This window comes from Primulina huaijiensis, chromosome 17, assembly GCF_012295235.1.
Source record: "Primulina huaijiensis isolate GDHJ02 chromosome 17, ASM1229523v2, whole genome shotgun sequence".
NCBI classification, from domain to species: Eukaryota; Viridiplantae; Streptophyta; class Magnoliopsida; order Lamiales; family Gesneriaceae; genus Primulina; species Primulina huaijiensis.
The window spans coordinates 11,640,476-11,668,279 of NC_133322.1; the positions used below are offsets into that span (position 1 = coordinate 11,640,476).

The 27,804-nt window shown below is 34.8% G+C and overlaps 1 protein-coding gene across 1 annotated transcript; it reads left to right on the forward strand.

Moving 5' to 3' along the window:
- Positions 1–25,224: 25,224 nt before the first annotated feature.
- LOC140963596 (uncharacterized) lies at positions 25,225–26,887 on the forward strand. The gene is made up of 3 exons (XM_073422976.1): positions 25,225–25,361; positions 25,457–25,609; positions 26,429–26,887. The coding sequence occupies exons 2-3, from the start codon at positions 25,471–25,473 to the stop codon at positions 26,635–26,637; spliced, it is 348 nt and encodes a 115-aa protein (XP_073279077.1). The 5' UTR covers positions 25,225–25,361; positions 25,457–25,470; the 3' UTR covers positions 26,638–26,887.
- The last annotated feature ends 917 nt before the right edge of the window (positions 26,888–27,804 follow it).

The window sequence follows — 27,804 nt, forward strand, 5'->3', positions numbered from 1 at the left end:
ATATTATAATTATTCCAATATTATAATTATATAGTTATTATTATACAATTAATATTTTAACTAATTCCAATAATACAAACAATATTATAATTATTGTAATCAAATTAAGTATAGTTATTATTATTACTTAAAACTACTATCGTTCATAAAGTGCTCGGTGATGCAAAAATTCTAGATTATAGTATTATAATTCCAATAATACAATTAATATTATAACTATTGTTATTATTTAAAATTGCAGATATTAAAAATCGTTCGCTGATTCAATTACATATTAAACGAAATTTACTTGCAGTTTTTGGCTTTAAAAATTAAAACGTATATGTTGATGATAAATTGGTAATAAAACTAATTACTGTAAATAAACTAATTTCTTTTACAAATAAGTAATACTTCATAATACGTAAATAATTATATTATCTTTACTTATAATAATAACATATAATTATAATAAATACAATAGTAATTATAACTAACTATACTTATACTAATTCCAATAATACAATTAAAATTATAATTATTGTAATTAAAATATTATAATTACTATTATTACTGTTGTTTTTACTAAAAACTAGTAAGTGTGATGCGTTGATGAAGTGCTAGGTGATGCAAAAATTCTAAATTATAGTATTATAATTCCAATATTATAACTATTGTTATTACTATTGTTATTACTTAAAAATACTATTATTAAAATTTGATATGATCGATTAACGTATCAAGAGTGTTTAGAAGGGGGGATTGAATAAACACTCACAATTAAAATTAATCTTTTCGAATTTTGAATTCAGTTTGGTGACAAACTTATTCTCGGAATCTTGTTGGTCAATGACAATCAGTTAAACTAAGAGTAGTTGCGGAAAATAACTGACTGAAAGATAGAATACAAAACTGAAATAAAGTACGCAAGGATTGTTTCTGGATGTTCGGAGATTTCAATCACTCCTACGTCACCCCTTCTATCTCAAGGATAGAATTTCCACTAAAAGACTTTGATCGAATACAAGACTTGTACTGACCCACTTCAGTTTGGACTTAACACTGCCAAAACTGAAACTCTTAGCATACAACAGCTTTTATCAGTTCGTGACTGATCTTAGCACAACTGATATATTCTTGAATGAATTACAAAGTGCTAACACGCTCAAAGTGTAGCTTTAGATGCTACTGATATGTCTGATATACGTGAGCTGTGAATTGTGATTTTAGCAGCGTAACAGCAAGCTTCAATAATGCGTTGATGGTTCTTCTTCTCAGCTGCTTTGTTCACTTATTTATATGCTTCCTTTCCAACGGTAACTTGAGATGAATTTGAATCTTTGTATCCGTTGATTTTTTACTTGATTATTCCTTGGATATTGTTTCCTTCATTTATTGTGATGCGGCGTCTTAACTGCTTTCGCTGAAATGCGTTGTTCTAAGCTGTATTGATTTAAGTGCGGCGTTGCAATCTTCTATGTCTCTTTGTCGGTTGATCGTTCTTTCCCGAGACATGTTCAGTTGAAGGGTGCTTTAGCATAAATCAGTTTCCAACTGATCAGTTAGCTGATTTCAGTTATTAAGTCCAGTTGTTGAATGTACTTGCGCGTATCAGTTGGTTGATCAGTTTGTCAAACTCCAGAATCCAGAATTTGGTTTTCAACAATTTCCCCCTTTATGGTGTTTGAGAAAACTCAGCAAATAATAATAACTGAATTCTTTTATAGATAAAATAAGAGATTGATCATCTGAATCATATATGTAGATAAAATAAGAGATTGATCAACTGAATCATGTATGTAGATAAAATAGGAGATTGATCAACTGAATCATGTACTTCATGAGTACAGAAATGGCTACTTCTGAAAAGAGGATTTCTTCTGCTGTTCTTGCATTTCTTTGATTTCTTCCCGTTTTTTGTCAAACAGAGCCACCTTCTCAGATAGTCTTCGAACGTCAATGAAAAGAATTTTGACATCTGAGGAGATACTTGAGGCAGTAGATTGGAAAAGAGTCTGCATCAAATCTAGTTTATTTGAAACAGAATATTCTAGTCGCTCAACTCTTTGACTGATGACATCCTGAGTTGTGTAGAGACTTTGAGCTAGACTTTTGTTATTCTTCAACTCAAGCACAGTTCGAGTAAGAGACTCCATGTTTGCATGAATAGCTTTCAGTTTTGCTGAATCAAATTGAGTTGAAGAATCCAATTTGACAGTATGAGATAATTGTGTGGATTGAATTTTCTTTATTTCGGTAATCATCTGCTGCATATTGTGCTGCATGTTCTGAATTTCTTCAAGGACTAAATCCATGTCGGAGGAAGGAGGAGGAGAGGCTTGTTCAGACGTCCCTGGTTCTTATTCTCTGGAGAGTTGATCAAATATCACCAAAGTTCTTTCAGATACCTCTGGAACCTCTTGTGTAAGCTCAGGCGCATCCTCCATTTGTACTTCTTGTTGGACTTGAAGGGAAGAAGGTAGAATAAGAGCAGTAGAAGGGCTATATGGCTGAGTCTGTTGTGTTTCAATCGATGGATCAGTGACTGATTGTTCTGGCTGTTGGTTTACTGAGTCTTTCTACGGATAATCAGGCAACTGAGTTTCCTCAGTGACATCATTGACTTCAGTCCGCTCATCGTGTGATTGAATGAGCACATCAGTTCGAACCTCTTGTTCAGCAGATACAAAGAGTGGAGATGTAACAAGTGCTTGATCAGTTGAGATATCAACTGATTCTGTTGAAGCTGCATTGGTTGGGAGTTCTTTCACTACTAGCTGAATGATCTCAACAACATTTGCAAGTGTCAAGTCAGCTTCTGAATATATTTGATGATCAGCAGCAGTAGGTTGAGGCACATTCTGAACTGGCTCGTCAGTTGTAGCAGCTTGTTCAGGAGATGGTTCACGGTGCCGAGAAGGTGAATTAGCTTCTTCATCTTCTGAAGTGCCTTCATGAATAACAAGTTCCTGATCCGTCTCCCACAATTTTATTTGGGATTGCAGAGTTAATAGATCAGTTTCTAGCTGAGTGATCACAGCTCGATCATTGTATGCAGTTGGACTTGTGGGAATATAGTTGGCTTTCAATTTTTCGATCAGTTGGTCCAACTTTTTAGCTCGGACTTGATCAAATAAGTAGTTCTTGCGCTCCAAGGCCTGAGTTATTATTGCAGCCTTGACCACTCTCAGAACAGTTGTCTCCAATTTGATAAATGTGTTCAGCTTGGACTTCTTCTTCAGCTGCTTGGCAAATGTATGTGTTCTAAACTTCGTCCAAGCTTCAAAAATGTTCATTTTTTATGCAGCAAAGGCATTGACCTGTTCCCATATGAGGTCAATATGAGTTTGAATAGCATTTGACGGCCTTGGTTCTTTGATCATCTTGCCCTTTCCTTTCTCATCAATAAGAATATGTGGAATGTTTAGTCCAGAGTGAGTAGAGTCCACTCTTTCCTGAATAACAATTCCCTTAGATCGAGCAGGAGCAAGAATTGAAGGTCGTTTGATTTGAGTCAAGGGAGCTTAAGCTTTTGCTGATTTTTTCTCCTTATCAGCAGGAATAGCTGTCAAGGGAACAGCCTGAATAAGCTGTTGAGTATCTGATGCCTTTGGTCTCTCAGGAACAGCTGTCAGCGAAGCCACTGGCTTTGTTTTCTGAGTCCTTTGCTTCTTGGTGATCAACTGAAAAGGTGTTTCCTCAGAATCTGATCCACTGACAATCAGTTTCCTCTTGGTAGATTTCAGTTGGGCCTGAGACCTAGCCTTTTTAACTGATTTGGGAGCAACCTGCTGCGTCCCAATCTCTTTCTTGATCTTCACGAATTGATCAAGTGACAGTTCCAGTTTGGTTTTTGGTGGCAATATGTTCTTGGCAGAGAATACCTTAAACTTGGATAGATTTTCAGCATTGTCAGCCACTAAGCCTTTTGTTTTCAGTAGATAACTGATTTGAACTGCATAACCTCTGGACTGCTTGGTAGATTGAAGCATATTTCGCAAAATACTGAAAATAATATGCCTCCAGTTCATTTTCTTCTCTGCCATTATCACGGTCATGGCTTGAAATTTTTCAAGAGTAAGGGCTGCAAATGAACACCCTTAGCCAGAATGCCCTTGGCAACAATATCAGCCAGCAATTGAATCTCTGGCTTCAGTTCTTTCTTAGGATCGGAGACTTTGATTTTCAGTCCATCAGCAGATAACAGAGATTGCATTTCTTCAATATAAGCAGTTTGTACCTCAGAGAAGCTGATAATTCCTTCAGTTGGTAGAGAGAAGATTTCCCCGAAAATTTCTTCAGATATGATCATTAGCTGATTATTGATAGTAATAGAGATATTTCCATCAATAGTAACAAAACCCTTTGTATAGAAATCATTGATTTCCTTTGGATAGATGGTTTGTGAAGATTGTCCTAGAAACGTCTTCAGCCCAGCTGATTCTAGTTTCAGAAAAACATTCTTCACCTCAACCTCAGTTACTGATAAAACTGAATCGAAATCAATGGCCATAGCATTTAGAACGTGTTCGGGGATTTGGTTTGCCATTTCAGATAATGAAGAAACCTGTAATTTTCAAGAAATAAGATTTGAGAAGGTATTTGCTCTGAGAAAATCTTTGTGCGTGTAAAAGAGAGAACTGAATCGAGGCGCGGAGAAATACACATGTGTGTGACTGTTCAAATTTTTGGACACGTGTCAGCCCATTTTTTTTAAAGTAAAAACGTGTGTACGTGTGCAAAAGTCGTGTATATAAGTTTAATTGCCCAAGTGGGTCCACGTAGTAAAATTCTATTTGTTATAATATCAGTCACATCACTTTGATTTAGGATAAAATCATTCTTAATTAGTTAACGTATGTGAGAAGATTTGTAAAATAACCAACTGAACGATCAGTTGTGAAACTGATCCGTTTCAGTTGAGAATTTACAAACAATTGTCTTCTCAGTTAACCTCTTAAAAACTAATATTCTCCCTTAATGGGTGTGCAAAATAATTAAAAATGATGATAAAAATAAATATAAAGTTTAAGGAATTTATTGTTTGCTGGAACGTGCACGGCCCTTCAGCTTCCATAACTCTCGGCTATAAATAGAAGTAACACAGTTAGTTTCAGTCATATTAGTGAAATATTTAAGATAAAAGAAATGGCTGGTGCGAGTAGCTCGAGTGCTTCGCCGTTTTCTCTGGAGGCCAGAGAGGCTGAGATAGAAGATGAAGTCTTCTATGAGAATCTTCAGTACTGGGCGAAGTTACAAGAACTTGAGTTCTTGTATAACACTGGATAGGCTACCACTCCTGAATGGGTGGCAGAGCTGAGGAAGGTGCGGGAGCACTTGCACATAGCTGAGTGGATTGACGTCTTTAAGGATGGTCATAGTCATCAGCTGATGCTCCGAAAGGAATTGAAGATCCTGATGCGCATAGCTTATTCACACAGCTTTGCCAAGACGTCTACTCCACCTTTATCCACTTGGTTGAAGATGTGGATAATTGATGTAGAGGAAAAATATTATGCTGTAATGCGAGCTAATTTTTATGCCTGAATAAAATATTTATCTGAGTTAATTTTGTCTTTTTCTTTCGTGCAAATTGGCAGTTTCATTAGTTGTTGTAAATGTATTACTAATTGAACAAATGAACTGTTAAAGAACTAATATTAGTTGACTGTAAACTGAAATCAGTTAAGATTTTAAAACCAGACTGATATCAGTTGAAAAAATGAATCAACTGGTAATTAACAAACTGATATCAAATAATCAACTGATAGATAAGAAGCCTGGGTAATTGAGAAAAAGCTTTGTTGGCTTGAGACTCTTCAACTTCTTTGACATTAAATGTCATCTGTCTATAAATAGGATAATAGCAGTGAGTTGTGAGATAATATCATTTAAACATGGCAGATTCAGATATTTCCGATTCTTGTAGTAGTACGCATGTTCACGTTACTGAAGAAACAAGTGCTTATTTAGAAGAGTTGAAGAAGAAGATGGAAGAATATGTCTTGAAAAAGGTGATGTCAACATGGTTCAAAATTCATGAGTTGCAGAGAATAAGTAGTAGTGGTGCGATTCTTTCTCGAGTTCAAGCAGCAACAGCCAGAAGATACTTGGAACGATTCGAAGTCAGACATGTTACAGAGCTTGTCGATTACAAGGTTCTATTACAAGCAATGCTGTGGAAGGAGTGGCATGTGATTAAGAAGATTTCTATAATTAAATCATTTTCTAGAATCCGAATTTATGAATTGAAAAATTTTATTACAGAATGGCAGGATTCAGTTGGTTCTGAATTGTCTACTGTAAGATGGAATCGTTTTTATTCTTAATAACATATCATTTTCAGTTTATTGTTGTGTCTTTATTTTCTGCAAACAATTTCATTAGTAAAGTAGCATTAACAATTTTTTAATGATAAATCAATTAAACCAAGATTATTGCAAAAGTAAGAAAACTTAGTCTCGGGTAATGGTTTGGTGAAGATGTCAGCTGCTTGTTGCTCAGTTGATATATACTCCAGTCGAATGTCCTTCTTCAAAGCATGATCTCTAATGAAGTGATGTCTGACATCTATATGCTTTGTCCTTGAGTGAAGAACTGGATTTTAGGTAATGGCAATTGTGCTCGTATTGTCACAAAATATGGGCGATTCATTAGTAATTACTCCATAATCTCTCAGTTGTTGCTGGATCCAGATCAGTTGTGCACAGCAACTACCAGCAGCTAGATATTCTGCTTCAGTTGTTGAGGTAGCTATAGATGTCTGCTTCTTGCTGAACCAAGAAATCAGTCGGTCTCCAAGAAACTGACATGATCCACTTGTGCTTTTACGATCTAGCTAACATCCTGCATAATCTGCATCTGAATATCCAACTAAATTGAAAGAAGAATCTTTAGGATACAATAATCCGACATTTTGTGTGCTCTTAAGATATTTCAAAATTCTTTTGGCAGCTGAGAAATGTGATTGCTTAGGATTTGCTTGAAATATGGCACACATACAAACTGCAAAAACAATATCAGGACGACTAGCAGCTAGGTATAATAATGAACCTATTAAACCTCGGTACAGCGTCGCCTCAACTGATATTCCCCCTTGATCAGTGTCCATTTTAACTGATGAGCTCATGGGAGTGGTTGCAGCTGAACATGATTCCATTCCAAATTTCTTTAGCAATTCCTTTGTATATTTAGTCTGACTGATGAATATACCAGTCTCCAAATGCTTCACTTGCATTCCAAGAAAGAATGTCAGTTCACCCATTATGCTCATTTCAAAATTGTCCTGCATTAACTTAGCAAACTTTTCGCACAATTTGGGTTTAGTTGACCCCAATATAATGTCATCAACATAAATTTAAACAAGTAAGATATGATTATTTTTAGAAAATTTAAACAAAGTCTTATCAACTGATCCTACGGAAAAATCATGATCAGTTATAAATTTTGAAAGGGTTTCATACCAAGCTCTGGGAGCTTGTTTAAGACCATACAGGGCTTTGTTCAAATGATAAACATAATCAGATAAACTATGATTTACAAAACCTGGAGGTTGTTCAACATATACTTCTTCCTGCAGCTGACCATTTAAGAAAGCACTCTTCACATCCATCTGGTATACTTTGAAGTTCTTGTGTGATGCATAAGGAAGAAAGATTCTTATTGCCTCCAGTGTTGCAACTGGTGCATAAGTTTCATCATAGTCAATTCCTTCTTCTTGCCTATATCCTTGTGCCACAAGTCTTGCTTTGTTGCGTACAACCGAGCCGTCTTCATTCAGTTTGTTCCTGTACACCCATTTTGTACCTATAATAGTTTTTGAAATTGGTCTTGGAACTAAGTTCCAGACATTGTTATGAATGAACTGATTTAGCTCTTCTTGCATTGCATTTACCCAGTTAGGATCAGCAAGAGCTTCATCAGTTTTCTTCGGTTCCAGCTGACCATTGTTATGAGTGAACTGATTTAGCTCTTCTTGATTCTCGGAATCTTGTTGGTCAATGACAATCAGATAAACTAAGAGTAGTTGCGGAAAATAACTGACTGAAAGATAGAATACAAAACTGAAATAAAGTACGCAAGGATTATTTCTGGATGTTCGGAGATTTCAATCACTCCTACGTCACCCCTTCTATCTCAAGGATAGGATTTCCACTAAAAGACTTTGATCGAATACAAGACTTGTACTGACCCACTTCAGTTTGGACTTAACACTGCCAAAACTGAAACTCTTATCATACAACAGCTTTTTATCAGTTCGTGACTGATCTTAGCACAACTGATATATTCTTGAATGAATTACAAAGTGCTAACATGCTCAAAGTGTAGCTTTAGATGCTACTGATATGTCTGATATACGTGAGCTGTGAATTGTGATTTTAGCAGCGTAAAGCAAGCTTCAATAATGCGTTGATGGTTCTTCTTCTCGGCTGCTTTGTTCACTTATTTATATGATTCCTTTCCAACGGTAACTTGAGATGAATTTGAATCTTTGTATCCGTTGATTTTTTACTTGATTATTCCTTGGATATTGTTTCCTTCATTTATTGTGATGCGGCGTATTAACTGCTTTCGCCGAAATGCGTTGTTCTAAGCTGTATTGATTTAAGTGCGGTGTTGCAATCTTCTATGTCTCTTTGTCGGTTGAGCGTTCTTTCCCGAGACATGTTCAGTTGAAGGGTGCTTTAGCATAAATCAGTTTCCAACTGATCAGTTAGCTGATTTCAGTTATTAAGTCCAGTTGTTGAATGTACTTGAGCGTATCAGTTGGTTAATCAGTTTGTCAAACTCCAGAATCCAGAATTTGGTTTTCAACAAAATTATTATAGTTATTATTATTATTATTGTTATTATTTTAAAATATTATAACTATTACTTATATTGCTATTGTAACTATTATTGCTACTGTTATAGTTTAAAATTATTGCTGGACGAAATTATTTTAGTTATTATTATAATTATTATAGTTTAAAATTATTATAATTATTATTATTACTATTGTTATTACTTAAAAATATTATAATTAATATTATAATTATTGTTATTACTTAAAAATAATATAATCAAAATTATTATAGTTATTATTATTATTATTGTTGTTATCTCCGTGACTATTATTCTGACTACGCATTGTGACTATTATTGCTACTGTCATACTTAGTTTTAACAACACATTTGTGACTATTATTATCATTATTATTTAAAGTTAATCAGCGCAAATATAAAAATTTAAATTATTATCATTAATAGAACTAATGTAATTTTTTTAAAAAAACGTATTTTAAGGATGTCGAACAATAATAAATATAAAAGACGATAAAAATATGTTATTTTTATTACATTAAGCTAATTTTCATAATATTTATTGATTCAAAAATAAAATTCAGTCAATCAAATTTAGTTCAATAAATCAACTAACAATAATAAATATCATAAAACAAAAATAATAACATTACCTCTTAATATTGAGAAAAAAAAAATCTGAAAATCGGTGTTGGAAAAAAATGTCCTCGGGGATCGAAAGAAGAAAGGAAACTTGGTGAGAAAATGAAGGGAATTCATTTCATTTAAATAAGCGAAGAGGGTAGTGGTAGTGTTTGTCCCGGATTCATTTGAATCCGTGACGCTGTACCGGTCTGAATCCGGGACAATCTGTTCCGTATTCTAGGACCGCGTCACGGATTCAAATGAATCCGGGACAAACAAATTTTTATTTTTATTTTTTAAAAAAAAATGAATCCGGGGTTTGAAATTCCGGATTGTAATACTTTTACAAACTTTCCAATTCTGCAATATTTTAATACATAAGTTTTAAAAATATAATATTTTTTTAAAAAACCCCAGATTTAAGCCTAATAAAATTATGAAAAATTATATTCAAGCTCAATTAATTATTAAAAGTCTAATTTTTAATTTGAGAATTTTATATTAAGGTTTGGTTTAATTCGGGATTAAAACGCATTAATACGTTATATTCAAAGATTTATTTAAAAGTACTCGATTTAAGCTAAATAAAAATATGAGAAAATTCGTGTAAGCTTAAATAATTATTTGAGATATGTTAAATCAATGGAATTAAGAAAAAGTCAAATTCGTGAAATTTTACGTCTAGGGGTAAAACGGTAATTTTATACCGAAAATTAGTAAACGTCACGGCAGTGTGCTGAATGCTGTTTTATATGCTAATATGATTATTTTAAATGTTGATGAATTTTTATATGTTAAAATGATTATTTTAAATGTTTATGATTTAATATGTTAAAATGTTTATTTTAAATGTTATGATTTAATATGTTAAAATGTTTATTTTAAACATTTATGGATTTTATGATTTTATATGTTATGATTTATCATTTTAAATGTTTATGGGTTTTAAGATTAAACGATAACATTAAAAGATATGTTGCATGCTTGATTTAAATGAAAAATGTTATATGAATGTTTAAATTTTATAAAGTGATGAGAATATGAAACGTTGAAGGAAGTGAAGTAATAATGACTAATACGATGATATGTTGGAGTTATCGTGAGGGTGAAGGTCCCAGTGGGAGCCCGTCGATCGTATTTCCATTGATACGAATACGATGATACAATGATATGAAGATATGAATGGGGATATCGTGAGGGAAAAGGTCCCAGATGGTCCCCATTCGTGAGAGAATGTCCCAGAGGGAGCCTATCTATGGGAGAATGCCCCATAGAGAGCCCGACGATCGTATTTCCATATTATGATATGATAGGCCAAGGCTCAGTTGAAGGGTGAGAGTGTCACTGATATCCCCGTCGCGCAATATTGTGGTTTCATGTAGATTGATCTATCGCCCAATATGTAGACGAACACGAAAGTCACAATTAACGATCTGAATTCAACGAAAACGAATATGATTATGAATATGAATATGTTGATATGGATATGGATATGCATATGGGCATGAATACGAATACGATGAATATGACTGTGAATATGTTGATATGCATATGGATATGGATATGAATATGAATACGAATACGAATACGAATACGATGAATATGAATATGTTTATGTTGATATGAACTTGTTTATGAAAATGTTTATTGAAAAGTTTATGTTTAAAGTCGATGCATCATTATGAAAATATTTTTATTTAAAGTTTATGCATCATGAAAATATTTACGAAAATGTTACGCTTAAAGTTTATGCATCTTCATGAAAACAATATTTTAAGTACAAATATTTTCACAGTTGTATGTGATCTGTATACGTATTACTTATTGTCAAGATTATGGTGTGTTGACTCTTTAGACTCACTAGGTGCGATTGATGCAGGTGATAATAATGTTAATGGAGGTCTTGATGGTTGACTTTGCTGGAGTGAAAGTGCACATAACCCGATGACCGACGCTAGTTTTCCGCACTAGTTTATGATTTTTAAGTTATGTTAAAGATATTTTATGACTTTTCATTTATGTTATGAGAGGTTTGAGAGGTTATAGTATGTGCTATACTTTTCAAATAATGTTTTTAGGTTTGGTAAAATGTTGGATGATTTGATGATGCCTTAAACTATTCTCCTTTTGTTTTTTAAATGTTAGTTGGTTGGTTTATTTTCAAAATGATCTCAAAGTATTTACATATATGTATATTTCAAATTATGGAGATTAAGGAGAAAAAAAAAATTTCTAGCACGTTTTAAGATTATGAGTAGTGGACGTTTCAATAACACTCCCAAAAATATTTCGTTTAGATACGTTTTAGAAAATATTGCCCGAACCCTCAAAAAGTTCTCCGACTCGCTAAAATTCGTGTACCGGTTAAAAATATAACTCGACGGGTAAAAATACCCAACCAAGGCTCATTTTCAAAAATAATACTCAATTACATTATATATTAAATAATTAAAATAATTATTTAAAAAAACATTTTTTCTTAATTATCCCCGGTCTCCACTCTTCGTTCGAGAGCAGAAACTATTAAAAGCACATATGCATGAAACTTTAATAACCCATGAATTAAAACACATATTTATGCAATAAACATGCATTTAATACATTAAAATAATTTAATAAAATACAAAAGAAGTTTGATAACTTGCATGCATGTGGTTCACGTATACCTTCAAATTTTCGTGACATTACATAATGTGTAAATAAGTAAAATATAGATTTAATATTTAATCTATATTAAACAATAAAACTATAATCGAAATCTATGAATTTCATCTTACAATTCTACCATAAGGACTTAACTCATGCATGCAATCAATGGAGGGCAATGAACTGTATCCATTTATTTTATTTCCAACATCTTAATTATTGCAGTAAATTCACATTTTAGAAGCATAATTTATAATAAATCAGTTTTTTAAATTATATGAGATTATGAAATCTACTAATCGTCTAATTGATAGCATTTAAGTTTAGTTTTGAAAAAATCCAATTTCAAAACGTTTCTTGTTAATTTGATTAGAAAATTTTTGAACATTTGTTTGTGTTCCGTTGACAAAATTTATTGGCACGTCTCTCATTGGGATATATTCACGTTTTTTCCATTTCATTTACTTTATTACTTTCTTTATTAAATGTACATGCAGGAAAAATGATAGCGACTGACTCCACCTTTGACCCACCTTTGGTGCAAAGAATAATATTAGCGTACATAATTACGGTTCATGAATTTTGATATTTTATTTTATTTTTAAATATTCATTTTATGTTTGAATTTAACAATCAAGCATATTTGGCATGATCCACGCTAAACATATATATCTTATTTTGAAAATGTAACCAAATGGTTTTTTTAAAAATAAAAATAAAATATAGGCATCTATTTTCTGATGGGAAAAGTGTAATTTTGACTATTTTTGCTTGTCTTTTAGTGATTTTGATTTTTTATCCAAAAATAAAAAAATAAAGGATCGAGATTCAATTTTGGTATTATCGTGCACCCAAATAAAAAAGAGGTAAATATAAATTAAGGAATGACAAAAGATATTTTCCCTTTTTTGATTTAATTTCGAGAAATATATTTCGGAAAATTATTTTAAAAAATACTACAAATATATATAACCCCAATGGATCCTCATGGCTCATACGTACTTCCTGTTAAAGTAGATGTCATGCAAGTCAACTGTTGGCTGAGAATTTATTGACTCAAGTGTAATAAAAAATCTTTATTTTAATATAATTTACCTTTTAATGGTTTCGTTATACTTTATCTGTATACCCATGCAAGCAGCATAGATAGAGTCCTTGATTATACTTTAATACAAATGAATCGTAATTAGATGTTGAAATTCATTTGTAAACACTGCATATTCTAAATTCGTTCCTAGTCGATTCAGCCGCCTAAACAGGGATAAAGGTCGCTTGAGCTCGAGACTAGCATCTGTGATGTTGTGTACTGTGTTTCTTGGTAAGGGCATGGAGATGTCCAAACATGCAGATGGGTAGTCATATGATGATTATACCGAGCAACCCTCCCTCGGACTTTCCAAGTGGTTATCATTCATCGAGAGGATAATTCCGTGGTTATGATTGTACACCATTAGTCCTTACGACCCGGAACAACACTGAGGCTCTATATGCTAGGTGTAAGGCCCGAGATTTTATCATGTTAATCCGAGATTATTTAATTTATGAATTTTGGAATGTTGAGTCATATTCCATGGTTTTATAATTCCTTAGCATTGAAATTGAATTAAAAAAAATTGTGAGGACCAAATTGCAAATAGGGGAGATTTCAGGGGCTAAAGTGCAATTTAATGAAGTTGAGTGGGACATTGGTCTTGCAATGCATGGAACCAGGTATATAATGGATTTCCTTCAGATTTCCAGCAAGAAAGAAGACCGAGAGTTCATAGCTAAAATCCCTCAAGCTTCATTTTGGTTTCAAAATTTGATTGTGCAGTATCCGGTTATCATAATTTTGATCTGAACATAGTTCCGTGCTCCTCTTGTCAAGGGCTACACAAGGATGTAAGTTTCATCGATTTCTAACATGATTTGAAATTCATGTATTAGAGGAATTATGATTTGATATATATTATGTGTTCTGGAGATATCTGTAATCGTATATTTGAAAACAGACCAAAGAACAGATAGAACATGCAATAGTTATCATTTTTAGTTTACATGGAATAATATTGAGCAGATTTGAATTATGATTATATTTGTTGAGATTGTGAGTTGTTGAGATTGTTGATTGATATGGACTTGCCGAGGGTATACCAAGATTGTACCGTTATGCCGTCGACATGTACCGAAATTTCGTAGTGATCAGAGTCAGTATGGCTTGAGTTATTTGTTGATATTGGGGTTCTTGAATATTATTCCAGATTGGTATTGAAAGCTTCAGAACCGATAGAAGAAATAGCAGTAGTACGAAAAGAAATGTATAAATCAATGTTAAACCGGGAAGAATGACTCAAGTGAGTTAGAACTTGATTTTCCCTAAACCACATAATTATTTGCTATTGTTTTCAATTATTTGAATTTATTGTATTGATATGCTTGTTCTATTGAATTATAGAACGCATGATTTAGACGATTGGTCTTGTGACAGAGGTGCCAGATTGTGATAGAGTAGTCACTGGCCCATTGCACATTGTCACAGAGGAGTAATTGACGGACGTGCCAAAGTCTTTGACGGATAGGTCAAGACACTGGATGTTTGGTTTATATCGATGTTTGCTTAGGAGTGGAGTTACTTCTATTGCTGAGATTCGATATAGTATGCCAACGTCTGGAAAACCGAGATCCCTAGACTAGGAATGAGTCTAGTCTGAGATTTGGAGTCACGAGTTTATTTACAGGTTTATATTGATTCATGTGTTCAGATTTGATACATGTTCTTGATATCTATTTCACGCGTTTCTATCGATTATATGATTGAATGTTTTGTTGATTTATACTGGGATGTATTTCTCACCGAAATTATCCGGTCGTTGTCGTGTTTGTATGTGTGCATGACAACATGTGGGACAGGATCGTGGTCAAGGAGATGAGGAGAGATCTTGATTAGAGTGGAGACTACGGATATTTATGTAAATAGGGTTTGAACACTTCATAATTAGTTGTTGAACCTGAGTTTTAAATGGTTGTATGTTGTTCAAGACTTGTACTGTTATACTGATATGTATATTAGATGAATTCCATTACGTTCCGCACTGTATAAAAAAAATAATTTAGACCCAAATTAATTAATTTGATCCAATTATCCCAATGACGAATAAGAAGATGATTAGCGTCCGGGTCCCCACAACAGGTGGTATCAGAGCAGTAGGTTCCTGAGATTGAACTAGATCAGAGCAGTAGGTCTAGAACTGCAGGTTCCTGGAGACAGAGATAGAAGCTAGTGAGCGGGGTAGATTGAGTTTTCTTTCCTGCTTTTGATTGCTAGCTTGATTACTGCTTTTATTATTGCATGTTTACCTGATTATCTGATTTGATTGGTAAACTGTATTAATTGAGAATGAATCAGAACCGATTTTTGATCAGCAGTAAGATGATAGGAGGGGGGACTGAATTGAAACAGATTTGTTGTATTAGGTTACTAATCCTTTTGCTAATAAGATATGCCTCCCCGAAGAGTACCAGAACAGGGCAGTACTTTGGCTAATCCGATGGATGTGACAGCAACACCGATGGAAACGCTACTAAAGAGATTTCAGTCGTTCAAACCGCCAACCCTGAAAGGAACAGAGACTTCTGTTGACTGTGAGTGTAGGTTAGATGACATTGAGATGTTGTTTGATTCGTTGGATTACACTGATGAGCGGAGAGTGAAACTTATTGGGCACCAGTTGCATGATGTTGCAAAGAACTGGTGGATCAAGACAAAGAGAGCGTTGGAGCATCGAGGTACGAATATCACTTGGAATGTTTTTAAGACTGAGTTCTATCAGAGATTTTTCCTAGTGTCGTACAGGAAAGACAAGGGGGCAGAGTTTGCAAATCTGAGACAGGGTCAGCTGAACATTGAAGAGTATGTGGCCAAATTCTCTATTTTGTTGCGTTTTGCTCCACATGTTGCTGAGAATGACGAAGCTGTTGCTAATCAGTTCATTAATGGCCTGAATCCTGAGATTTTTACAATGGTGAACACAGGACGACCGAACAATTTTGCTGATGCCCTGAACAGAGCAAAGGGAGCTGAAGCTGGTCTTATTAGACAGAAAGGAGCTTCGTATGTTCCTTCAGCACCGAGACCACAGCAACCTCCTCCCAGATTTGAGAGTGGTAGCAGCGGTAGTGGAAAGAAAGATTTTCTGAAAGCCCGAGGAAAACAGTTTAAGAAGTCGGGCAGCAGTTCTTCTAGCTCAAGTGGTTCCAGACAGAGCCAGAGTTATACCGGAGTTTACTGCAGAACTTGCGGAGGGAGACATCCCACTGAGCAATGCCAAGGAGTGATTGGTAGTTGCCGTATCTGCAGACAGCAGGGACACTTTGCCAAAGTTTGTCCACAGAGAGGTTCCCAAGGATCCCAGGGATCAGAATTAGTTGGATCAGTGGCTCAGACTGATAGACGATCATCAGCTGTACATTCTTTCCAGCCACCACCATCCACCCAGTCACAGCAGAGGTCATGAGGAAGCCAGACAGTTAGCCAGCCTCCTAGACAGCAGGCCAGAGTATTTGCTTTGACAGAGGAGCAGGCTCAGGAAGCACCAGACGATGTTGTTGCAGGTAACTGTTTTATTTCTGGTTATGTTGCTTATGTATTGATAGATACTGGTGCATCTCATACATTCATATCTGAGCGATTTGCATTGATGCATTTCTTGCTTGTTGAGTCATTATCTCCTGTAGTATCTGTCTCTTCACCTTTAGGGAGAGGTCTTATATCAGTGACATTTGTTAGATCTTGTATACAGCGGTATGATGAGCATGAGATTGAGTTAGATTGCATTGTACTTGGTTTGTCTGATTTTGATTGCATTATCGGTATTGATATGCTAACCAAGTACAGAGCTACCGTTGATTGTTTCCATAAGATTGTGAGATTCAGACCTGACATGGCTGATGAGTGGAAATTCTACGGTAAGGGTTCTAGAGCTAGAATTCCTTTGATATCTGCATTATCTATGACTCGATTGTTACAGAAAGAAGCAGAGGGATTCCTTGTCTATTCAGTTGACGTACTGAAATCAAGCCCATCATTGGCTGACTTGTCAGTGGTGTGTGAGTTTGCTGACGTCTTTCCAGATGAGATTCCGGGATTGCCTCCGATACGAGAGATAGATTTCAGCATTGAATTGGTACCAGGTACAGTTCTGATTTCTAGAGCTCCGTACAGAATGGCACATATTGAATTGATAGAGTTGAAGGAGCAGTTAGAAGATTTACTGGCCAAGGGATACATTAGACCGAGTGTTTCTCCTTGGGGTGCTCCAGTGCTATTTTTGAGGAAGAAGATGGGTCAATGAGACTTTGCATTGACTATCGGCAACTGAACAAGGCTACGATAAAGAATAAATATCCTTTGCCTCGTATTGATGATTTATTTGATCAGTTGCAATGTTCTTCTGTTTATTCCAAGATCGATCTGAGATCTGGATACCATCAGTTGAGAGTCAGAGATTCTGATATCTCGAAGACAGCGTCAGAACAAGGTATGGACATTATGAGTTTATTGTCAAGCCGTTTGGTTTGACGAATGCTCCAGCTGTTTTTATGGGCCTGATGAACCGTGTGTTTCAGAAGTATCTCGATGATTTCGTGATTATTTTCATTGATGATATTCTGATATATTCGAAGAATATGATTGACTATGCTGAACATTTGAGAACTGAGAAATTGTATGCAAAACTGTCGAAATGTGAATTCTGGTTGAGACAAGTTGTATTTCTGGGTCACATCATATCCGGAGATGGGATTTCTGTTGATCCTAGCATGGTTGAGGCTATGATCAGTTGGCCGAGACTGACATCAGTACCAGAGATTCGTAGTTTTATGGGTTTGGCAGGGTATTATTGACGATTCATTAAAGATTTCTCAAGTATTGCTAAACCGATTATGCCATTGACTCAGAAGAACGCTCCATTTGTATTGTCTGAAGACTGTGAGTCCAGTTTTCTTGAGTTGAAGAAAAGACTGACCAGTGCTCCGAGCTTGACTACTATTCCATCAGGTACTGGTGATTTTGTCATTTATTGTGATGCTTCTCACAGAGGATTGGGATGTGTTCTGATGCAGCGGGGACATGTCATTGCCTATGCTTCGAGACAGTTGAAGCGACATGAAACTCGCTATCCAATTCATGATCTTGAATTGGCAGCTATTGTATTTGCACTGAAGATATGGCGACACTACCTCTATGGTGAGAAGTTTGAGATTTATTCTGATTACAAAAGTTTGAAATATCTGTTTTCGCAGTCAGAATTGAATATGAGACAGAGAAGATGGCTTGATTTGCTGAAAGACTTTGATTGTGAAATCAAATATTATCCGAGAAAGTCCAATGCAGCGGCTGATGCCCTAAGTCGAAAGGTATGTTCTTTATCCTTATCGACGATTGATGTTTCGAATTTCATAGAAGATTGCTGTTTGTCTGGATTGGTATTTGAGACAGATAGTAGACCATTGAGATTATATGTTGTTCAAGCCGAACCAGAGCTGATTTTGAAGATTAAAGCGGCTCAGAAAGTTGATCAGAATGTACAGAACTCGATATCGATGGTCAAAGCAGGGCATCAATCAGAATATCAGGTACGTGAGGATGTACTGTATGTGAATAATCGATTGGTTGTGCCAGATGTTTCAGAGTTGAGACAACAGATATTGTCAGTAGCGCATAGCAGTCGATTCAGTATTCATCCTTGTGGCAGAAAGATGTATAATGACTTGGAAAGACAGTTCTGGTGGAAACAAATGAAAGCTGATATTGCAGAGTTTGCATCCAGATGTCTGAATTGCCAGCAGGTGAAAGCAGAAAGAAAGAAACCAGGAGGTCTACTACAGAGTTTGTCTATTCCTGAATGGAAATGAGATCACATTTCCATGGATTTTGTGACGCAGTTACCGAGATCCTCCCGAGGATGTGATGCGATTTGGGTAGTGATTGACCAAATCAGCATGCTTTATTCCGTATCAGATGACGTACAGATATGACAAGATGACAGAAATTTATGTCAGAGAAGTGGTCAGATTGCACGTAGTGCCGAAGTCGATTGTATCAGACCGTGATCCTCGGCTTACTTCGCACTTTTGGCAGAGTTTGCAGCAGGCTCTAGGTAAGAAGTTACATCTGAGTATCGCATATCATCAACAGACTGATGGACAGTCAGAGCGGACTATCCAGACATTGGAGGATATTCTAAGAGCTGTAGTGCTTGATTTTAGCACTGGATGGCAAGAGGCATTGCCATTTTGTGAGTTTTCATACAACAACAGCTATCAGACGAGTATTGAGATGGTACCGTTTGAAGCATTGTACGGCAAGAAATGCAGATCCCCTTTGTATTGGGACGATGTCTCTGAGGTACCTGAGATTGGACCTGATATGATCAGAGATATGACTGAGAAAGTGAAACTGATTCAGAAGAGAATGAAGTCAGCTCAAGACAGACAGGCCAAATATGCCAATGTTCGACGAAGACAGCTGGTATTTGAAGCAGGAGACAGATTATTCCTGAAGATTTCACCTTTCAGAGGACATGTCAGATTTGGCAAGAAAAAGAAGCTGTCTCCACGATATATTGGGCCGTATGAGATTCTCGAGAAGATAGGAGATCGTGCCTATCGACTCGCATTACCGCCTTCTCTATCTGGAATACATGATGTCTTTCATGTATCGATGCTGCGGAAGTATCTCCCTGATGATTCCCATATTATGCAGCCAAATGAAGCCGAGCTGGATGAGACATTGAGTTATATCGAGAAGCCGATTCAGATTATCGATCGTAAAGAAAAGCAGCTCAGAACAAGGACTATTCCACTTGTGAAAGTTCAATGGACTCATCATGGCATGGAAGAAGCTACCTGGGAGACTGAATCAGACATGAGACAGGAGTTCCCATAATTATTTCGATGATGTAAGTTTTTTATTTTAGCTTCTGTTATATCTTCTTATCTTATATGGTTTGATTGTCTGCGATTTCGAGGACGAAATCATGTCTCCGAGGGGGAGAATTGTAAGGCCCGAGATTTTATCATGTTAATCCGAAATTATTTAATTTATGAATTTTGGAATGTTGAGTCATATTCCATGGTTTTATAATTCCTTAGGATTGAAATTTAATTAAAAAGAGTTGTGAGGACCAAATTGCAAATAGTAAAGATTTCAGGGGCTAAAGTGCAATTTCATGAAGTTGAGTGGGATACTTGTCTTGCCATGCATGGAACCATGTATATAATGTATTTCCTTCAGATCTCCAGCAAGAGAGAAGACCGAGAGTTCATAGCTAAAATCCCTCTAGCTTCATTTTGGTTTCAAAATTTTATTGTGCAGTATCCGGTTATCAGAATTTTGATCTGAACATAGTTCCGTGCTCCTCTTGTCAAGGGCTACACAAGGATGTAAGTTTCATCGATTTCTAACATGATTTGAAATTCATGTATTAGAGGAATTATGATTTGATATATATTATGTGTTCTGGAGATATCAGTAATCGTATATTTGAAACAGACCAAAGAACATATAGAACATGCAATTGTTATCATTTTTAGATTACATGGAATAATATTGAGCAAATTTGAATTATGATTATATTTGTTGAGATTGTGAGTTGTTGAGATTGTTGATTGATATGGACTTGCCGAGGGTATACCGAGATTGTACCGTTATGCCGTCGACATGTACCGAAATTTCGTAGTGATCAGAGTCAGTATTGCTTGAGTTATTTGTTGATATTGGGGTTCTGGAATATTATTCTAGATTGGTATTGAAAGCTTCAGAACCGATAGAAGAAAGAGAAGTAGTACGAAAAGAAATGTATAAATCAATGTTAAACCTGGAAGAATGACTCAAGTGAGTTAGAACTTGAGTTTCCCTAAACCACATACTTATTTGCTATTGTTTTCAGTTATTTGAATTTATTGCATTGATATGCTTGTTCTATTGATTTATAGAACGCATGATTTAGACGATTGGTCTTGTGGCAGAGGTGCCAGATTGTGATAGAGTAGTCACTGGCCCATTGCACATTGTCACAGAGGAGTAATTGGCGGATGTGCCAAAGTCTTTGACGGATAGGTCAAGACACTGGATGTTTGGTTTATATCGATGTTTGTTTAGGAGTGGAGTTACTTCTATTGCTGAGATTCGATATAGTTTGCCAACGTCTGGAAAACCGAGATCCCTAGACTAGGAATGAGTTTAGTCTGAGATGTGGAGTCACGAGTTTATTTACAGGTTTATATTGATTCATGTGTTCAGATTTGATACATGTTCTTGATATCTATTTCATGCGTTTCTATCGATTATATGATTGCATGTTTTGTTGATTTATACTGGGATGTATTTCTCACCGGAATTATCCGGCTGTTGTCGTGTTTGTCTTTGTGCATGGCAACAGGTGGGAGAGGATCAGGGTCGAGGAGATGAGGAGAGATTATGATTAGAGTGGAGACTACGGACATTGATGTAAATAGGGTTTGAACACTTGTTAATTAGTTGTGGAACCTGAGTTTTAAATGGTTGTATGTTGTACAAGACTCGTACTGTTATACTGATATGTATATTAGATGAATTCCATTACGTTCCGCACTGTATAAAAAAAAATTTAGACCCAGATTAATTAATTTGTTCCAATTATCCCAATGACGATTAAGAAGATGATTAGCGTCCGGGTCTCCACACTAGGGCTGTGCTTTGACTCGTCTACCGACTCTAGGAAAGTCATTAGGTGGCGAGGTTGGGTATACTTGCGACACATATAGGAGCCAGTGCATTGTAGTCGTGGATTCACGGCTCACCTACGGGTGTGGATATCCTATGTGATCTGAAGTATAATAGTCCAATGAATCTTTGGCCAGAGCATGAGATGTACGTTGGAGAAGGAGTTTTCCAAATAGTACTCGCGATGCCACTATTATATGTGTCAAATAGTTATCGAATTAATATGCAACCCTCGATGAACCAATGGTTGCAGATTCGATCGGGATATATGAGATGAAGGGACCGTACTGTACGTTAATCATAATCGACTGGTTCTTGCAGGCACTATCAGTGATACCTAGGGGATCATGGGGCGATGCTACCGGACGCTCTTACCATGATCCGATGGGTGCAATCAGAAATGAGTTCTGAAATTCTTGATCAAGGTGTTGATAAAAAGAATGGGGCTAACTAGGGTAAGCCCGAATAAGAATAAATGTTATTCTTAATCACAAATAGTTGTGAACCCACGGCTAGTTGTATCCCTGAACCATTGAGGGTCATACAAGCACTGGATCATTTTTTCCCGTTGAGAGAATAAATTCAAGGAATTTAATTTATATTATGATATAGTAAATTCAAAGAGTTGAATTTATGATAATTAAATTTTGAGAAAATAAATTCAAGAAGTTGAATTTATGAGATAGTAAATTCAAGAAGTTAAATTTATGAAATTTTGAGAGAATAAATTCAAGGAGTTGAATTTATAAAATTTGATAATTTAATTTATTAAACTCAAAAGTTGGGTTTATTAAACATTAAATTTTGGAAGTGATAAAATTCAAGGAGTTGAATTAATAATTTAAATATTAAATTCAAATGTTTAATTTATAATGTATTTAATTTATTAAGCTCAAAGGTTGAGTTTAGTAAATATTAAATTAAATATAGTGGAAAATATGTTTAATGGGTTTGTAGGAGTACAAGTCCAACATACTAAATAATTAAAGTTCTTAATGGACTTTGATTAATTAATTAAACTAGTTGGACTGGCTCAATTAATTAATCAAGCCCATTAATGTTAATTATGTGTATTAGATTTTGGCTTAATTATAAATAGGAGTGATCAAGCTATAACCTAGGCCTCCACCTTCACAATTTTCGAAAATCACAAGTTTTTTTCTCCAAAATTTCGGCTATTTCTTTTTGAAGAAAAGGTTGAGCCGTCTCTCATACTTTGATCTCCAACGCAAAATCTCTTCTACTTTTCTAGTGCAAATTAGAATACGATCAAACTATCTAGTCGTGGACCGGATTAGAAGAAAGAAGTCATTGAAGAAAGTTCGTAGGGATTTTATCAAAAGCTATATCCGCTAACCCCGGATTAGTTGGAGACGTGTGATTAATTCACCAAATGTATAAATTCTAAACGCCCTATGAATGTTTTGATTGTAAAACCGTACGAGTGCCTAAAACAAATATATTTTGATTGTCAAAATAAAATAAAAATTTTAAACTTCCGCTGCATTTGGGCATTAGAAAATCGAGATCCAACACTTCCATGATTTAGGTGATACACCAAAGTAAACGCGGAGAAAACAATTAATTATCCTCTAACTTAATACCTTTATTTTATGGGGCATACTTTTCCACGCATTGAAAATTATGACTATTGTGTGTGTCCTTTGAATATTAGAACTTCAAAAACTATTTTTCAATTACGAATTTATCCTAATTTAATTCTAATTACAATTAAACTTGTTAGGCTAATTGATAATTTCAAGCACTACTTCTTCTTCTTCTTCTTTTTTTTTTTTACCATTTGTTTACTATTTAATTGAAGAAATACCACAACTTCTTCCTTTTGTTTGTCATTAGATGATTATTTATTTACGAAAACTTTACATTTTTTTTCTTATAGAGGATATTTATTTACAAAATAGTCACTTTTGTATTTTTATTTTTACCATTTATGTTTTTTGATTTCTTTGCTTTTGGTCACAAAAAACAATCTGCACATACGCGCAATGCGTGCACCCGAATACTAGTATGTAATTGCTGTTGTTGCGAGTCTAAATTATCACTTTCTTGTCATGATGTGTTTTTTGAGCTATCGAAAATACACATCTCAAATTACAAAATTTCTCTATTTTTATTTAATTAAAAATATCACATAAATCTATTTTAATTCATTTATAGTTCACGACAAGTATCATATCTTATTTACTTTTCAAAAACTTTAAAACAATTAAAATGTTTTATATATTGGGTTGTTTATTAATTGAGTAAGTCTCTTGTGAGACGGTCTCACGAATCTTTATCTGTGAGACGGGTCAACCCTACCGATATTCACAATAAAAAGTAATACTTTTAGCATAAAAAGTAATATTTTTTCATGAATGATCCAAATAAGATATCCGCCAAACAAAATATGACCCGTGAGACCGTCTCGCATAAATTTTTGTCTCATTAATAATTTAACACGAGGTGAAATTCTCTGCTCCATTTTATTTTCTAATTATTAATTTGCTTCTTAGGTGCATATCTTCGTTCTGTTTAAAAAGAAAAAAAAATGAAAATTGATGATGTTGTTTGTCGTGATTTTTATATATTTTTTCAATTTCAATATATAAAATCAATCAATCAATCTCACTTATTTGTATAAATTAGTTTGTGGGCCTGATTTTGAGGGAAGTGGGTGCTACTAAATAATTTATGTTCACACAATGTTAATGATTAACAGCATATTATTATAAGATAAAACACCGGTTGGATCAAGGGATTTCGACCCCTTAATCTACGTTAATAATGTCTTCCATTTCATTCTCAACTTTAAAATATAAGAATCCAAATTTAACCAAGGTTTTACTTAAAGAGAAATTATGATTTTCGTAATGTATGTCAATTTCTTTGTAATTTTTATCCACTACATCGTATTTCCGAGACCCGTAAATTTCAATAATTGATAACTTTCATCATTTTTCTTCCGGAATGTTATATGCATTAATACACAAGTAAACACCACGTCAGTGTCATTCAAGGTCACCTCTGCAAAATGGAAAAAAAATATATATACATTGGACATTCGATAACACATACGACTAAACCTATAAAAAAAATTAGAATTTCGGCTAAATTTAAGTTTAACACCTTGAAAATACAATTTAATTAAAGGTTTGAAATAATCAATTATAACCAACGGGAAATTGGTCTTCAGTCCCCAGCCGTCGATTTTTTTTGTGTTCAGTCCCTGGGTACTTTTTTAGTACCACATTTCCACATGAAATATACCACATTTTCACATAAAGTGTACCACATTTTATATGACATAGTACCACAATTTTGTGAGTAGGAATAGAATCCAAAAAAATATTTTGATTGAAAATTTTTCACCAATTTCCGTATAACAACTCCTTTTTGATCCATTGGTGGCATTTGAACGTTAACGAAACTGTCAAATCCTTCCAATGAAGATCGTTTCTCCTTCGTCAACTGCGACATTAAATTTTTATTCATCCCTTTTCACACTATTCATCGAATCCCTCGTCAAATGAAGCAACCTCTTTCGTCTTCGTCAACCAAGAAAATGGTTCGTTTTTCCTTGTAACTTCTCGCCCAAGTATATCAACCCTCTTGTCTTTGAAGACACATTTATATAATTATAAAAATAAAATTTAATTGAAGGGCTGGAGGAAAAGATGGAGAATTCTCTGGGAACAGGTTTCATGGCGGTTTTCGCAGTTTCGAGCAGCGTGGTTTTCTTAGCCATCAAAGCACACAAGCGCCTCCTCTCAGATTTCTTGAAGAAGATGGAATTCGAAATCAAGCATCCATTAGGTATTAATTAATTCTCTTGCTTAAATCAATTTATCCTATTAGATCTATCTTTTAAAGTTTAAATTAAATAAATAAATATAAATAAAATACCTAAAACGAATTCTGTTAAAAATTAAATTTAGATACCAAGACTGATTGAGTAAAGAATAACAACTAAGATCCATACTTACGTTTATATTTGAAAAAAAAATCTCGTGAGGAAGCTAAGGATTTTTTATGAAATTAAAATTTTTGGTGAGCGTAAGAGGTTCTACTACTGATCAATAATATAGTTTAGATTTAGTATAGATACAGATACTTAAAATTAATATTTTGGCCCTGAATTTTTCAATTTTTGTTTTCTGTCCCTCACGAAATTCCGATTCTCACCTCTAGAAAAGATAATCATATTTCCTCCTAAGATTTGACTATGCGATCTCATCTCCGGTGTAAATATTAGCTAGCCATTAGATCTGTTGAACCTTAAGTGTTTTGTGGTAAGGTCCATCCTCAACTGTAGTAAAATTTTCCCAACCAACGAGTGTAGCATCTGATCCTCTCCCTTGTACTAGGAAGTGATTTTCGCTCGGTTCAACGTAGATCGTAGGCCCCCTTGAAGGGCTCATGCCTTATTTTATGACATATGAGAACTATTTCTCGTAGGAAGATTTATTACTTGTCTGTGCCAGTTCCCGGCATCATGCGAAAAGGTTTCAAATTTGTTGAAACATAAAATTATCCCTTTATATTATGACTACACGTATCTTGTAATGTTGGGTGTGCCCCAAATATGTGGAGAGCAATTTTGTAGTTAATAATTAATTTTCATGGACTTATTAGGTGAAGCAAAAGATGCAGGGAAGAAGAAGGTGAGGTTCTCCAACGACATGGTGGAGTACTCCGCGACTGAGAAAGGGTACGACGATGTGCTTTTGTCGTCGATTCCAACCAGTGAAAAAAACGATGAAAATTTAGAGGCGATGCCGTTGAATTGGCAAGTTATGTACAAAGGGATCCTAGAACATAAGAATCTTAGGGGCATTAACTAGCTAGCTTTTTGAAAATAAATTAATTTTATGTATGAAGAGGACCAATAAATTATTTTATGCATCTACTCGTATCATTTCATATATGTACACATAGAGAATAGGAAATATTAGAAGGCAATACTTGGTTGCTGATCCTGTATACTTTGCTAATGTGTATGTATACATATTTAGGTTTAAGTAGTTTTTATATTTATTATAATGTAACAAGATATTTTAAATTGAAATTTTAGTTTGTATGCAAAAACAAACTTGTACATAGAACTTGTGTTTTTCCTAGTTGATTTTTTTTTATTTTTTTTATTTTATTTATAATTTTCCCTTTTGAATATCTGACCATTCTTAGGCAGTAAATAATTTCCACATACTAATTTCCTCTTATCAGAGAAAACACATCAACTAGTTTATTTATTTATGTAGATTATCTAATTAGTTTCCTAATCGAATTTTGTAAATCATCTCATTCTCCTTGTTGATATTTCTCTACCCATCCAACCTTTTCTCAATAGCTCTCAAGCTGCCCCGGACCTCACCACTTCGGCTAATGTCTATGCCGAACCATCATTTGGTTTAATAATACAAACCAAGAACCGATCGAAGAATTGCACCCAATGGTTCCAAGATATGATCTCGAGTACAAGCAACTGATCAAAAATCGAACACATGAACTTGTTTGATGATGACATGGCCAATCGGGTAAGAACTTGGTGGGAGATTGCATTGGGTCGGATCGATGAGCTGGAGATGATTGCCCGGGCACCTGGACCTGCAATCTTAAGGAAAAAAGAACGTCAATGAAGTGCTTTTTTTGAGAGAATCTTGTGGTAAATGTTGTAGGAAATATATAAGTGAATGAATCCTTAAATGCTAAGCAAACCTGGTATTAATAGGAGGAAATCAGGGAGGACTTGGTTTTCAGTGCCTATCTATTACTCATGATGGATAATTGCCCATACCCTGCTTACTGTTATTGTTGAATCTGACAACCCATGCCTAGTCTAAACGAGTCACATCACTCTTTCACATGCCAAAAGATCTCCTAATGATGACCAAGTCATGGTGTCCCATGCCTACAATCTAAGTCATGACACTTGTATCGGATTGCCCGGGCATCTACCCTTCCGGGCTTACAGATGGGCTTTGCCCACGCTACTCCAGTCTTCTGGCCGC